Below are 14954 nucleotides of genomic sequence, written 5' to 3'. Positions count from 1 at the left end.
AAAATCCGATCAAGCCTGTCCACTCTGTATTTCCCCCTCAACTTTTTATTGTGAAAAGCTCCACAGAGAAACTTGAAAGAATTCTACGATGATGTATAATAGTTTAATAGTACAGTCCACCTGGTGGATAACCCAACACTTGCTAAGGTTTTCCGTATTTGCTTTGCACCATGTAGGTGTTTTCTCTGAGCGATTTGAAAGTTGTCGACATCAAGACATTTTACCCCTAAATGACACGAAATACTGAGCATGTACCTCTTAAAAATAAGGCCCTTGTCCTACACAACCATTGTATCCCCACACCAAAGAAAACAGAATTCTCTGAAATCCAGTCCAGATTTCCCCAATCATCCCCAAAAGCTATATAAAGTTTTTTTTTTTTTCCTAACTCGGAAATAAACAAGATTCACCACACTTGGCTCTTTTAAGCTCATTCTGTTTCAGTCCCTCATTTTTTTTTTTTAAATGACATTGATCTTTTGAAGAGATTGATTGGGCCTTTTACCTTGTAGATTGCTCTATGTTACGATTTTTGTCTCACTGTTTCCTGCTAGTGTCATTTACCTTGTTTCTTTCCCTCTGAATTTTTTGCTAAATGGAAGTTAAAGCTTGATTAGGTTCAGGATCAGCATTTTAAAACACTTCATATTGAAGTATAATATACCTACCCCACAGGGCATGTACTATAAGTGTAAAAGTGAGTTTTCACAAACTGAACATGCTCAGGTCCAGAAGACCATTCCTAGCATCCCAGAAGCCCCCGTTGTGCTCCCTTACACCCCAAGAGAGACAACTATCCTGATGCCATCAATTAATTAATTTGCCTGCTTTTTTTTTTCTATATAAATGGAATCATGCAGCATGTACTTTTTTGTATCTGGGATCTTTTGATATTGCATATGAGGAATCCAATGTGTTATTCCTTGTGGTTATAGTTCATTCATGTTTTGTAACCTATTACTGATATTTTAGGCTAGATCACTCTTTTTTTCAGGGAGCTGTCCTGTGCCTTGTAGATGTTTGCAGGATGTTGAGCAGCATGCCCAGCCTCTACACACTAGCTGCCAGTACCACTCTCATACCAGTTGTGACAACCAAATAGGTCTCAAGACCACAATTTATGTCTCCATTCTACTATTGATGGGCATCTGGGTCGTTTCCAGCTTGGTACTAATACTGCTGCTGCCGTGAACATTCTAGTACCTGCCTTTTAGTGGATGTATATGTGTATCTTGATTGAGTTGTTCATCATTCTTGGTCACTGAATGGATGGATGAATAAATGGATGGGGGAGGGTGGATGGAGCAGAACCTAGGAGCAGAATTGTTGAGCCAAAGTTTAGTTTTACTAGATACGGCCAGTTTTCCAAAGTGGTTGTATAGATTGACCCTTCCACTGGGAAAGCTATTTGAGAGTTCCAATTGCTTCTCATCCTCCCAACTCTTACTCATTTTATGCATACTAGTGGGTGTGTGGTGGCATTTCATATCCCGGTTGACTAATGAATTTGACCCTTTCATGTGTTTATTGGCCACTTTTTAAGCTAACATTGAGTGCTTTCTACGTGCCACTTCCGGTCCTGCCTGCTTTACAAGTCTTATTTAAGACAACAGTGCCATCCCATTTCACAGATGGCTACAGAGTGGCTGGTAAGATGCGGAGCTGGGATGCTGTTCTTTGCGGTCTAATGTGGAACTCCCGAGTTCTGGAGCACGCACCTTGGCCTTGCCACTCGCACTCTGTCATCTGGGCCACCCTGGCCACGTTGTTGAGATCTAACCAGTCGTTTGAAGGTGGCCGTGGGACCATCTGCAGAGGTGCCGCAAAGACTCAACATTCCGATGGTGGGAAGGAGAGGGAGCAATTGAGGAAAGGGGCCAAGGTGGGTGGGGAAGGGCGGGGGGAGGCTCAGGCTATAGACAGAGAAGGGAAGGAGAAGCCTCCGCTGGAACTTGTGAAACATGAGGTACGGACGGCAAATGAAAAGTGTGTTTATACGCAACTAATGAATCGTTGAACACTACATCAAAAACTAATGATGTACCATATGTTGGCTAACTGAACATAATAAGAAAGAAAGAAAGAAAGAAAAAGAAAGAAAGAAAGAAAAGTGTGTTTATTTACAGGAAAGTCCTAAGAAGCAGGAGAGACAGGGCTGCTGGGAGGCGGGGTGGCGGTGAGGTGGGCGCCGGAGGGAAAGGTCATGGCTGGCTGTAGAGCGCACAGGGGCCAGGCCGTGGGGGCGGGGTCTTGCTCTGGCAGCTTCGGCCAAGCATCAGACGAAGACTTTCAGGAACTCCACCAGGCGTGGGTCCTTGTGGAGCTTTTCCTCCAGAGCCAGGTACTTGAGCGGGGCCAGCTCCTTGTGGCTGAAATCAGAGGGAGGAACGGGAGGTGGTGAGGGCTCACGAAGCTCCAGCCCAGCCTCCCGAGGGTCCTCTCCCGGCTCCCCGCCCCCCCTCACCGGTTGAGCCGCTGCTCCAGGATGCGGATGCGGAACATGGCCTGAGAGCAGTAACTCAGGTACCAGTCCTCGTCCTCGGCCGTCAGGGTCACCTGGTTCTCCTGGTACCACTGCTGCTGCTTCTGCAGCTCCTGGGTCTCCTGCGGATGCAGAGAGGAGAGCGCAGGTGGGGTTGGAGAGGGCTGGCCCTCACCCAGGCTGCCCACCGAAATCCCGCTGGTCCCCGGGCAGCCTCAGGAGGGCTGGCCCCGCCGCCACCACCCACAGAAGCCAGAGCGGCGGAGGCGGGGGCCACAAAATGTCTCGCGTGGGAGCCAGTGGGGACATGTTTAGAGGGATATCGTGTCCAGGAGGAGCAAGGCTCAAGACAGAGACCGCCTTGTGAACAAGTTTCCAACGTTTTCAGAGCTTGTCTGCAAATGAAGGGCACTACACGCCCCTGGTGCACAGCATAGAGCTTGTTGTGAAGATTACGTGGGATAATGCATGCAAATCACATGGTATGTAGCAAAAAGAAATGGGACAAAGACCAGGAGTTGTTAATGCATCCCCCTTCCATCCACCCACCCATGTCACCCACCCCTCCATCCACCTTTCCACCCAACAAGCAAGAACGAGGAAGGACAACTCCGCCTTTTGGCAACTCTGAGCACTGATAATATTCATCCCCTCACCAGTCCCTCCCAAGTGTTGGGGATGGTGAGCAGACAGCCCCGGGTCCATTCTCTGGATGTGGACCCGGAGGGGGGCCCAGGCCGCACCTTCTCAAAACGGGCCTGGATGAGGTTGGCCTTGTCGATGAGCCGCTGCTTGAAGTCACTGAGGCACTCGTCCTTGACCCGCATGGCCTGCCAGCGCGTCAGCTTCTCTCCCGGCGGGAGCTGGGCCAGGAACGGGGCCAGGTAGTCCAGCTGGGCCTCCACCTGCCGCAGGTGCTCCTCGTGCATCACACGCTCCTGTGGGCGGTGTTGGCGGAGTCAGGGCGCCAGCGCGGGCTGCAGAAAGCCCCGGACCAGCTCCGCAACACGTGACGACCCCCCACGAGGCCTTAAATCCAGATCCTGGAGCCTGGCGCCTCTGGGACTGAGGCATCAGAGGGGACCTCTGTGCTGTCCCTCATAGCCAACTCTGTCTTACGTGTCACGTCTCTCTGCCTGAGCCTCAGCGCGTCACTCACGCTCGGCACATGCTTGCGCAATAAATGGTAATAAATGGTGGTTATAGCAATGTTAAATCGAAAGCTGCTAATAACCCCCTCCCTTTTCACCCGGGGCCTTATGGCCTGTATTGGCAGATAGGGGTCAGTGAGGTTGGAGATGTGGGGCTCAGCCCCCATCCCCCGAAGTCTGAGAACCAGTTATCTAATGCCCTGTCCTGCCTCGCCAACCCCGAACTATTTTTAGAAATCTCTACTTGGTTGGTGTAGGGGATTTAGAAGCTGGCCCTGAAAACCCCAGCTGTGACTTGCAGCCTGAGGGTGTAACCCAGATGTCCTGTGCGGCAGGTGCCCGAGAACCCAGGCTGTGGCCAGAGTCTGCTCGCTGGGGTTTTGGGCCCAGGTCCTGACCTTGAGGGGAGGCCTAGGTGGAGGTGGGTACAGGATTTTCCTTCTGTCCCCATGCAGTAGAGGCCTCAGCTTGGCCATAACCCCTGGGGGTGGCAGGGGTGTGGGGGAGACCTGATCTGGATCCTGCATGCTCTTTGGTGTTCATCGGAGAAATGGCCGCTCAGCAAGGATGACCACAAGGATGACCTTGTGGATGGATGACCACACTGACATCAGGAGCGTCATCCCCTATAAAGGGCTTCCTGGTAGAGTCCCTAATCATCCTCACCACCCTGGAGACCTGGGTGGGGGGGGGTCCAGGAAAAGCCAAGGCCGGGGCCAGGGAGTAAGGCTCACCATGGCCTCCCGATACTCTTTGCTCTTCTCATTGCGCTTGGTGTCATAGATGGAGATGGTCAGGGCGTGCACCTCCTCCTCCTCCTCTCGAAGCTTCAGGATCTCCAGCACCTGAATCAGGAAGTGGGGGAGAGCATGGTTAAGACACCCTCCACCCTCGCCACCTCCCACCTGCCCACACTCCCATGGGACCACCTCCAGCTCCGACTCCCAGGCCTGATGTCTGGACAACTTCTCCTCGTTCTTCAGCTTCATCATGGCCTCATACTGGTAGAGCAGCTTCTTGGTGTGCTCCATGGGTTCCACCTGGGACGACAACAAGCACAGTGACACAGTGATGGGGGTCACAGCAATGGCTAAGGTGATAGGCAGACTCTGGAGCCAGACTACTTGGGTTCAAATCTTCCTCTGCCATTTTCTAGCTGTGTGACAACAAGCAACTAGCTTAACCTCTCTAGGCCTCTATAGTTTCTTCATCTATAAAAACACAGATAATAAAAGACAACGAACTGGGGGCTCAGAGGGACTAAGGAACGTGGCAGGAGGGGGAGGGTTTAAATGAGGAAAGCCAGCCCCGCAGAGGTGGTAGGACTAGGACCCTCTCCTACTCCAGTGTTGGTCCCGGGATCTGGGGACGGCTCTGTCCAGGCCTGGGGGGGAAGGGACAATAAGGAGTAGTGTTGGCCTGCTGGGTGGTCTTTCTTGGTAGGAAAGGGGAAGATTTTCAGAGGAGCTGCAGAGACCAGGGGCCCCAGATGGGAGCTCATGATTTTCCCAAGGAGCGGAGATGAACTTCCGGGCTGGGAAGCATGCATTCCCATCCCAGTGTTCCCAAGTGGCGGGGCGGCACAGAGGGCCCCGGGACCTTCTCCTCGCCCACCCCAGCCCGCCCTGCCAGGCACAGCCCCCAGACACACCTCAAAGCTGATACACATGTCCGGCGTCATGATGATCTTGTTGCCCTTGCTGTCCACCTCCGCGCGCCGCAGGAACTCGCGCTTGGAGGCCGTGATGCGGTCGTCCCAGCAGTGGTAGCGCACCTGGATGCGCTCCTCCGGGGTCAGAAACACGCGCTCGGCCACGTCCTCATCCGCGGGCTTCTCGGGGTTGCGCGAGAACCGCTCTGTGATTTTCTGGGAGGCCAGAACATCACAGGATGGGAGGTAGGAAAGGGGATTTCTGTGCGCACCCCTGAGGGCGGAAGTAAAGGACACTCAGGGACACTGGGCTCCGGGGTCTTTGGGGGAATTTATGTGGAGCAGCGCTTCCTAGCCAGACAACAGCCTCCCATGGCCCGGCCACCTCAGCCCTGTGTGGGGCTGCATTTCTTCTCTAGCTCTCTCCACAGGAGTCTATTTGCTCACCTCCAGAGATGGGGAGCTCACCACCTCTCCAGGCACCCTGCTTTATCACTAAACATTCCTTACTGCTAGGAAGAGCTCCTTTGGTATACAGGAGCCATTAAACACAGTTGCCAAACCATCCATTTGTAATGATGTGGACAAAAAAGTGCACAATTTAATGTTAAGGGAGTGATACAGGGATTCTACCTTCATACACACACACACACACACACACACACTTCAAATAAGTTAAAGACTCCCCGAACCAAACCTATTAAGACATGATAATATCTGAGAGACACCCTTCTGAGTGTGCCTTATTATAATAGTAAGGAAATAACACACTCCTGGCCCAGTGGCGGAGGGCGCAGTCTGGCATCAGGCAGCCTCAGGACTGTAAAACAGGACAGGGCCCTTGGGAAAGATGCGGCTCCAGAGTTGGAGCTGTCCCCATCCCAGGGTGACCTTAGCCTGCCGGAGAGAGAGCTCACCACCATTGGCCGGGGGTTTGACTCTGCGCTGTTCAGAGCCAACTTCTTGACCCTGTCCCCGAAATCCACGTGGCGGTAGGAGAGGAAGTCAGTCCGTCCCTGGTAGTACTCCGTCATTGTCTTGGGCGTCTCCTCCCGCTTTATCAGGCCGTCCACACGGGCCGTTTCATAAAACTCCATGACGCGGTCCATCTCAGGTTGCATGGACTTGTACGAGTGCACTGTGGTGGGAGGCGGGGTCCCGAAAGTCAGCGCAGTGAGACCAGGCGCACTGGCCACTGGCTGGAGAACCCGACCCCAGGCCCCAGGAGGAAGGCATTGTCCATGAATGCTCATGGATGAGCAGGAGTTATGTAACCAATGCTCCACTGCTGGGTGTTTAGGTTGTTCCTAACCTTTTTGTTATTATAAACAACACCATGGTGAACATTTGGAGCATGCATTTTTAAATTCTTGCCCACTATTTGCTCGGGACAAATTCTCAGCAGTAGCGCTGCTGGTCAAAAAGCGTACTTTTTTTTTTTTTTAAAGATTTTATTTATTTATTTGAGAGAGAGAGAGAGAGGGAGAGCATGAGTGGGGTGAGGGGCAGAGGGAGAAGCAGACTCTCTGCTGAGCAGGGAACCCAATGTGGGGCTCGATCCCAGGACTCCGGGATCTAACCTGAGCCACCCGGACTCCCCAAAGTGTACATATTTTAAAGCTATTATTATTTTGCCCAACTGCTTTCCGGAAAAGTTGCGCCAATTTGCTGTCCCATCAGTAGGGACAGGGAGCAGCTCTCTGCTGCTTTGCTCATGCCTTGTGGGACCATTTTTGTCATCTTTGCAACATGAGGCTTGTGAGACAGTCCCTTATTGATTTCCTTCCTTCCTTCCTTATATTTCAACCACCAAGTGAGATTGATCATTTTTTAAGATATATATTGACCCTATGTTTTTCTTTTGTGCATCCTTGGTTAAGGCTGTTGATTCTCTCTCAAGACATGTCCTTCCCTCACTTCCCCGCCTCTTGGGCTCATGGCCACACCTCTGCCCTCTGCATCGCCCTTGTGGGGACATTTGTTGGTTTTGTTACTCAGCATTCTGACCCCTTCAAATGTGGCCCCTACTGTGTGCCCAGCCCTAACCACAGAATGGGCATGTGGCCCTGGTTTTTGACTTTCCTGGAGGGACATTTGTCACATTTCCCTGGATTTTCTGCGCTTCCCCTCACCTCCCACACATCTGATTTGCTTAGGCAGGAGGGGCGGTTTCTGTTGCTTGCCACATCCTGGGCTCCCCGCTGGACTGGCAGTGGGGTCCACTCACCACGCAGAGCCTGGGGATGACCTGGCTTGAAGTAGTCGATATTCAGGCCTGTGCTCTTGTTGATGTGTTTCAGCTCTAGCATGTCCTCCCGGTTCTGGTACCACTCCTTTATCTCCAAAGTCTTGGTACCTGTGGGGCCCGATCGGTGCTTGCTGCAGCCAGGCCGGCTCCCCCAGCCCCCATCCCCCCCCTTCCCAGCACACACAGGCCAGCGGGGCTCACACTCACACCAAGAGACCGGCAGTGACGTGCCCAAGGTCACACAGCGCGCTGGGGAACCCAGCTCTCCTGCCCCCGCAGCCGGGGCTGCCCGCCTTACACTCCAAGTCCTCGTAGGTGGTGAGGCGGCACACGAGGCCGTTGCTGTTGAGATACGGCGCCCACTTCTCCAGCTTCGCCCTCTTGTACTGGATCACCTTCTTCCCATTTGGGCAGCGGGTCTCGAACACTGCAGACACAGAGTGGGCTGGGGTCCCTCCTCCCCAGATCGGGGGACCAGAGGGCCGACTCCGCCCAGCCGCTCCTCTGGTCACTGCGCTAAACTCCTCCGGGCCCCAGGCCCGCTCCAGGGCGGCAGAGGGAGGTGGTCAGCAGGGTAGCTCCTGCCCTGGGGCAGTTCTCAGGTTTGAGCCTGAGCACGGGAGCAGTGCCCAACCACGCCACTCACTCACTGCCTGGCTTCTGCCCGGGTAGCTCTCTCGGCCGGAAACACCATCCCCTCCTGCCCTTATTGGGCTGACTTCTGATGCCTCAGAACTTAGCTCTGGCTCCTCCTCCTCCTGGAAGCCCTTCCTGCCCACTACTCCCAGCTTCCGAAACCAGGGGCCTGGGCTGGGTGCTCCTCCCCTGGTTCCCATGATGCCCTCTCTAGCCCTTCCCACTCTGTTGGAATAGCCTGTGCCCTCCCTGTGGGCCAAGGCACTCCCAGACAGGAGCCTCAACGGCCACTATATGCTGGCATGGAACTCCAGTGTCCCTGCCCTGCTGCTTTCTTGGCCCGCTCCTCCCTGGTCCTGACACCTCCACACCCCTGTGCCATCTGGGTACTATGCTGCTTGGCCTCCTCCTTGGGGAGGGGGGTGAGGGGAATGACCGTGTCCTGATCCTCCCTCCTTTATTACCCACACTCCATCACCCAGCTCAGGTTAACCGAGCCCCCTCCTGCACGCCAGACCCGTGTCAGGCCCTCAGCCACAGGGCTGAGTGCCTGAGGCAGGAAGGAGGTGGAACAGAGTCCCTGCTCAGACCAGGGTGCACCCGGGTGCAACAGAAGGCAGGAGGGGTGGAAATGAGGGGCTGGGGCAGCCTCTGCTGACTCCCCCTGAACTGGTCCTGGGGAGGCAGGGGAATACAAATGCTCAAATACCTTCCGGAGAGATCTCAATCTTCTCCACCCATGAGGACGGCATGTCAAAACTCTTATCCTCATCCTCCTTGCCCTGTTGGGAGAGGTGGGGAGGGGGCAGGCTCTTGTCAGGGCTGGGCCTTGGAGCGGAAGCTAGAGGCAGAGCCTCTGTCTTGTGCCCCAGGGCCAAGCCACAGTGGCTGTCAGCTCCCCCAGGGGAGCCAGAGGTCCCGGGCGGTTCTGACCTGGTAGAGAGGAAGAGGAGGTGGTTCAGGAGCCCTCCCTCGACTCACCCGGCTAGGACAGCAATCCCCCGCCCTGTGTGCCCAATCTTCAGTCAGTCAGCATGGGCACCGGGCACAGCCACAGGTCCTTCCTTAAGACAGAGGCTTCTGGAGTCAGGTGCCCCCAAGCCCCACCCTCCAGGACCCAGCCCACACCAGCTAGGGGTTCTGGGCAAGTAAGTCCCTTAACCGCCCTGAGCCTGTTTCCTACCTGTTAACCAGACCCAGGGGAGGATTAACGGATAGAATGTATATAAACCACTTGAGACACTGCCTTTCTACTGTTTTTTTGTTTTTGTTTTCCTTTTCGAGCCTTAGTTTGCCTGTCTGTAAAATAAGGCCCTCTTTACACAAATGGTCCTCAAGCTGGGTAACCACAGAAACCTCAAAGAGTTTTTCCCAATTTAAAACTCTTCCACAAACATTGCTCACATCTGGGGGCCAGCAGGGGGCGCCTGTGCCCGGAGATTTACTGCCAGGGAGGCTCTCCGGTCTCCAGAAGTGAGGATGCTCTATCAAGCTCCTCACAGCAACGGTCTCATTTTATCCCCGAGCTGTCCGGAGGATAGAGAACAGAGTCACTGTTCAGAACCCACCCTTGGGAGCCAGTCAGATCTCCGGTTCAAGCCCTAGCTCTGCCACTCACTGGCCATTGACCTTTGGGTAAGTTACTTCCCCCCTCTGTAAGTCTTCCCATCTGTAAAACGGGATGATGATAGTCATAAACAATAACACTAACACCCCCCTCACCAGGTGGTTGTAAAGATTTGGACAAGTTAATTCAGGCTAAGCTCCTGCTAATTCAGGTTAAGTGCCTACTGGGCTGAATTTTGTCCACCCAATCATGTCCTGAGCCGCAGGACCGCAGAAGGTAACTGTATTTGGAGATAGGATCTTTCAAGAGGTAGTTAAGTTAAAATGAGGTCATTAGGGTAGGCCATAATCCAATGTGACTGGTGTCCTTGCTTAAAGAGGAGATGAAGACAGACATACAGAAAGATCACGTGAAGAAACAAAGACAGCCATCTACAAGCTAAGGAGAGGTGCCTCAGAAGAAGCTAGCAGGCTGACACCTTGATCTTGGAGCTCCAGCCTCCAGAACTATGAGAAAATTAATTTCTGTTGTTTAAGCCCCTCAGTGTGTGGTACTTGGTTAAGGCAAACTCTAACCACCTGATAGCCCTAGTCCTGTTTCTGTGGATATCATTGATCCCATTCGCCCCCCCACCCATTTTACATACAGATGATGTATGATGAAGCTCTCCATGATTGGGAAGTTTGCCCAAGATGTCACAGCCAAGAGCTAAGGCCTCTGGGCCCCTGACCCCCAGGCACAGGTCCTCGAGGGGACCTCCTAGAAGGGCTCCCGACTAGGATATGGGAGAAGGATGCTGATGCCATGGGGAAGGCCCCAGACCAATGAAGGGCTGAGAGGAGAGACAAGAAAAGCCTGGAAGCATGTGAGGGGGATCATGGTGGCTATGCAGGAAGGCCTGGAAGTGAGCCCAGGGCTTGTGGTCAAGGTCTTATCACCCCTATTGCTGGGGACATGCCCTTTACAGAAACAGGGCAACCATCAACCAGGGTGGACTCTATGTGGGCCAGGAGACCCAGATGCAAGTCCCAGCCCTTCCCTACCCCACTGGGGGGTCCTGGGCAGGTCAGTGGACCTGTCTGGGTCTTAGTTTGCCCATCTATATAAAATGAGAGCATGGTCCAGGCCCCTCTGCTTTAGGGAATCTATAATCAGTCTCTCTGGCCCATCCCCCCATCCCCCAGTACACATACACGGGGTGGGGAATTGGTCAGGTTGGCCTGAAACGAGACAGGGTATGAAGCCCCATCCCACCGCCCAGCCCCACGCCGCTGAGACCCACCAGGTTCTCCACATCTTCATCATCATTCATCCCGTCCTCCTCGTCCTCAGCCACAGACAGGTGGGCCTTATCAGTCCCCAGGAGCAGGTACTCCCACCTCACAGGGTCTCCCAGGTCAAAGACCAAGTCCTGATGGGGGAAGGACCGGCTGAGCACGCCCCACGGCCAGCACACCCCCTCCTGTTCCACAGGGAACAGCTGCACCCAGAGTAGAGGAGGGACCCGGGCCTGGGGCTCAGAGGAGCAGAATGTCGGCTCCCGGCAGCCTCCGAGAGCGCACGCCCACCTCATTTCAACAGGGAAACTGAGGCCCACCCCATCGCCCAGACTCCCCGTGAAGAAATCCCGCTGTTGGTCTCCGTGAGACTTGACAACCCTCTGGCCTGGGATAGGCCTGGGTGTGGAGGTTATCCCGCACGGTCAGGGGAGCGTCCCAAGCAGTGTTCGGAGCAGATGGAAGCCAGCAGGATTTTACGGGACAGGGAAATGGAGGGTTTGAGAACGGGCCGCCTCACGGTTTTTACCCGTGCCGGGGAGGAGGGAACTGGGTAGGCACACGAGGAATTGCACGGAGGCAGCAGGTGGGAATTTCTCTTCGGTGGGGTGGGGCTCCCACCTGCTTTTCATCCAGCCTACCTGAACTCAGGTGTACGGCTCAATGAATTTCCGTAAATTGGACACACCCTGGTTGCCTGCACCCAGATCAAGAAATAACACATTGCCCACATTCCAGAAAGCCCTCTTGTGTCCAGTTATGACCCTCCCCCAAACGTGTGCATGTATTTCTAATTTATGTTAAGTGGCACTGAGTTTTATATATATGTATACACACAGACACATGCATATACGTATGTGTATATGCATATATATATTTATGGGAATTCATTGAAATGTACACTTAGGATGAGTGCACTTTTCTGCATGTATGTTGCACTTCAATACATTGTTTTTTAAAAAAATCATTCATATAAACTAACAATCTACATTTTATAAGGCTACCCCCATCCCAGGACTGCCTGTCTCACCCGCCCCGCCCCGGGCCCAGTACCTTGCAGCCGTTCCAGCAGTCCTGCATGTTGACCCAGTAGTTCTTATGGTTCCAGAGGCTCTCAATGCCCAGGAAGTGGTCATCCCGGGTGCTGTAGCTGCGCCCCGTGAATGGGTCGATGAAAAAGCTCTCAGGCACCTCACGCTTCCCCGACAGCACCAGGACCCAGGCGTGTACCCGTAGGCCATGCAGGGGGTCGATCTTTGCTTTCTCCACCTCCTGCACAGGAAAGGTGGGTGACCAGGGGCCGATGGGTGGGAAGGGGGTGTCAGGGGCCCAAACATCTCCCCAGGGCTGGGGAACCAGCAGGAGAGCTGAGTTCTGGTCCAGGGTGCAGGTTTGGCTGGCTGCATGACCTTGAGGACATCACCCCACTTCTGAGCCTGTCTTCTTATTGATACAGTGGGAGAGTCTGAGTTTATCTGTAGTTTACAAACTGGGCCCTTTGGAGCCCTAGAGTATCTGGGATTTACTGGCTTTCTGCGTTGCCATTCTGGGTGAGATTTCATCCAAAGGAAGGTAGGGGGCACTGTGTGGCTTCCTTGTCTGCTTCCCTCTGGAAGAAGGGTGACTGTGTCATGTTCATTATTACATCCACAGAGCCTGGACGAGAGGAGATGCTCAGCAAATACTACATGGAAGGAAAGGAAAGGGAGGGAGGGAGGGAGGAAAAGAGTGGGAGAGGGGGAGAGATGAGAGTATGGATGGATGAAATGAGAGCCGGGAGAATGGATGGGAGGATGCATGGGAGGATGAAGAACAAGGATGGATGGATGGGAGGATGCAGCAGGAAGGATAGATGGGAGGATGGATAGGAGGATGCAGAGCTGGGAGGATGGATGGGAGGATGCAGAGTTGGGAGGATGGATGGGGAGTGTTTGCAGGTAGGTCTTTAGGGAAAGAGTCTGGAACCAGGAGAATATCAGAGCCCAGCATAGAATGAATGGGCGGCCTCACGCAACAGAGCTCTCTGATATTAGAAATCCATCGCAGAAGCTGGCTGACCACCAATGAGAGATCCCCACATTGCTGGGCAGAGTTGGGGGATGGCAGGGTATGGAGGAGGGGATTTGACCTGGGGTCCACGAACACATCCCCTCCCCGACCTGTGTCCGTTCTCAGTCGCTAGCCGCCTCTCCTGGAGAGCTGAGCACGGGGGCTGAGGATGTGGACCCACCAGGAGGCGCTGTTCCTCCTCCTTCCGCCGCTTCTCCTCCTCCACTTTGATTTCCTGCTGCTTCTTCATCTCCTGCTCCTGCTCAAACCTGCTGCTCAGGTCTCTGGGCGGTTTAATGGCGTACTTCTTAGGTGGTACCTTTTCTTCCTCCTGGATCACCTGTCACCCAACGAGAGAAAAAGGATCAGCTGCCCTGCATCGCCTGCCCCTCGGACCAGGAGGTCACAGCTGCTCTGGAGCAACCCCCACCCCCCACAGGCTTTCTGGCCCTAAATGCAGGAGTCTCAGCTCCCACGTCCCTAACTTCAGGCCCTTCTGTAGAATGGGATGGGACCAGTAAGAACCTTCTCCCCAGGCTTGTTCTGAGAAGCAAAGACAGGAACACGCCCATGTGAGGTGCAAGGCACAGCAGAGATTGGGAGATGTGATTTGCTCCCCTTCGTTGCCCACGGCCCTTACAGACTACGATCTGGATCCGACCTAGAAAGCGGGCGAATTGTCGGGAGTTGGATTTCCCAGATTCTGTCATTGGAGGGTTTCACATGCTGACTTAGAGTTTGCTGGGCTAGGAAGGAGAAGAAAGCCTGTGTGCATGTGTGCGTGCGTGCATGTGCGTACGAATGTGTGCTGGGTGGCAAGAAAAGTGCTCAGGGCAGAACATCGCAGAGGCTGCAGATGTCACGGGGGCCTGTGACAGTGAGGAGGGGAAAATGGTGAATCTCTGCAGCTTAGAGTCAGCCAGAGGGGGCTCAGCCCATGGCTCCATCGACCAGCCAGGCAGTGTCGGCCACGTTGTCCCATCTCTCTGTCAATCTCTACATACTTGTCTGCAAAATAGGAGTGATAATGCCCACCACACAGCGCTATTGGGAGGAGCAACCAAGTCAATGGACACAAAAGTGGTTTATAGACCCGAAAGTTCTCGGCATCTAGTGGCTATTATATCATTTGAGTTATTAAAGTTTTGGCTGATGTAAGAGGCCCATGTGTGAGCTTACAGGACTGTGCAGCCAAACGCAATGAGGTTTTGTTCCATCTTCCTGGGGGAGGCGGACCTGAGGGAGCAAGACTCCCACCTGGTGCCTCCCTCCCCCGGAGCACCTGCGCCAGGCCCCCGTGGTGCTCACCCACGTGTGACACGGTGCACCTGCAAGCTGCCGGATGCCCCAGGCCCCTGGGTCATCTGCCCCGAGATGCAGACACCCCCGGGGGCTTGACTCTGATCACAGAGTCCCGGAGTCAGTCCAGTCCACAAACAGCATTTTTGTCTGTACTGTGGCTATTTCTCAAATGCAAAAAGTTGCTTTTTGATTCCTAAAATTAATTTAAGAGTGTTTCTTGGAGCACCTGGATGGCTCAGATGGTTAAGCGTCTGCCTTCGGCTCAGGTCATGATCTCCAGGTCCTGGGATCAAGCCCCCCTCAGGAGGGAGTCTGCTTCTCCTTCTCCCTCTGCCTCTCCCCCTGCTTATGTGTGCTCTCTCTCTCTCAAATGAATAAATAAAATCTTTAAAAAAAAAAAAAAGTGTTTCCTGTGTCCACAGCAGCCTCTGGCCATTTGGGGGCTGTCGGTCAGCAGAGAGAAAAACACGACCCGCACCTGCTGGAGGGTTGGTGATAATTTTTTGCTGTTAAAAAGGGGCCTTTTGAGGGCGCCTGGGTGGCTCAGTTGGTTAAGCGACTGCCTTCGGCTCAGGTCATGATCCTGGAGTC

At 53.8% G+C, this 14954-nt stretch overlaps 1 protein-coding gene across 3 annotated transcripts in view; it reads right to left on the bottom strand.

The window, feature by feature from the left end:
- Positions 1 to 2120: 2120 nt before the first annotated feature.
- DRC7 (dynein regulatory complex subunit 7) overlaps positions 2121 to 14954 on the bottom strand; it is an 18068-nt gene continuing 5234 nt past the window's right edge. For all 3 annotated transcript variants that reach the window (XM_032424548.1, XM_032424550.1, XM_032424549.1), the window contains exons 6-18: positions 13243 to 13401; positions 12066 to 12284; positions 11018 to 11146; positions 8878 to 8950; positions 7831 to 7959; positions 7512 to 7640; positions 6202 to 6422; positions 5285 to 5500; positions 4563 to 4673; positions 4368 to 4478; positions 3226 to 3420; positions 2465 to 2604; positions 2121 to 2369 (exon numbers count right to left, since the gene is read on the bottom strand). In XM_032424548.1, coding sequence (XP_032280439.1) covers positions 2276 to 2369; positions 2465 to 2604; positions 3226 to 3420; positions 4368 to 4478; positions 4563 to 4673; positions 5285 to 5500; positions 6202 to 6422; positions 7512 to 7640; positions 7831 to 7959; positions 8878 to 8950; positions 11018 to 11146; positions 12066 to 12284; positions 13243 to 13401 — 1926 coding nt within the window. In that variant the 3' untranslated portion in view covers positions 2121 to 2275. The remainder of the gene's footprint in view (positions 2370 to 2464; positions 2605 to 3225; positions 3421 to 4367; positions 4479 to 4562; positions 4674 to 5284; positions 5501 to 6201; positions 6423 to 7511; positions 7641 to 7830; positions 7960 to 8877; positions 8951 to 11017; positions 11147 to 12065; positions 12285 to 13242; positions 13402 to 14954) is intronic.

Source organism: Phoca vitulina, unplaced genomic scaffold, assembly GCF_004348235.1.
Source record: "Phoca vitulina isolate PV1807 unplaced genomic scaffold, GSC_HSeal_1.0 scaffold30, whole genome shotgun sequence".
Taxonomy (NCBI): Eukaryota; Metazoa; Chordata; class Mammalia; order Carnivora; family Phocidae; genus Phoca; species Phoca vitulina.
The sequence above is the reverse complement of the archived record's forward strand: the minus strand, read 5'-3'. Positions and strand labels throughout refer to the sequence as shown.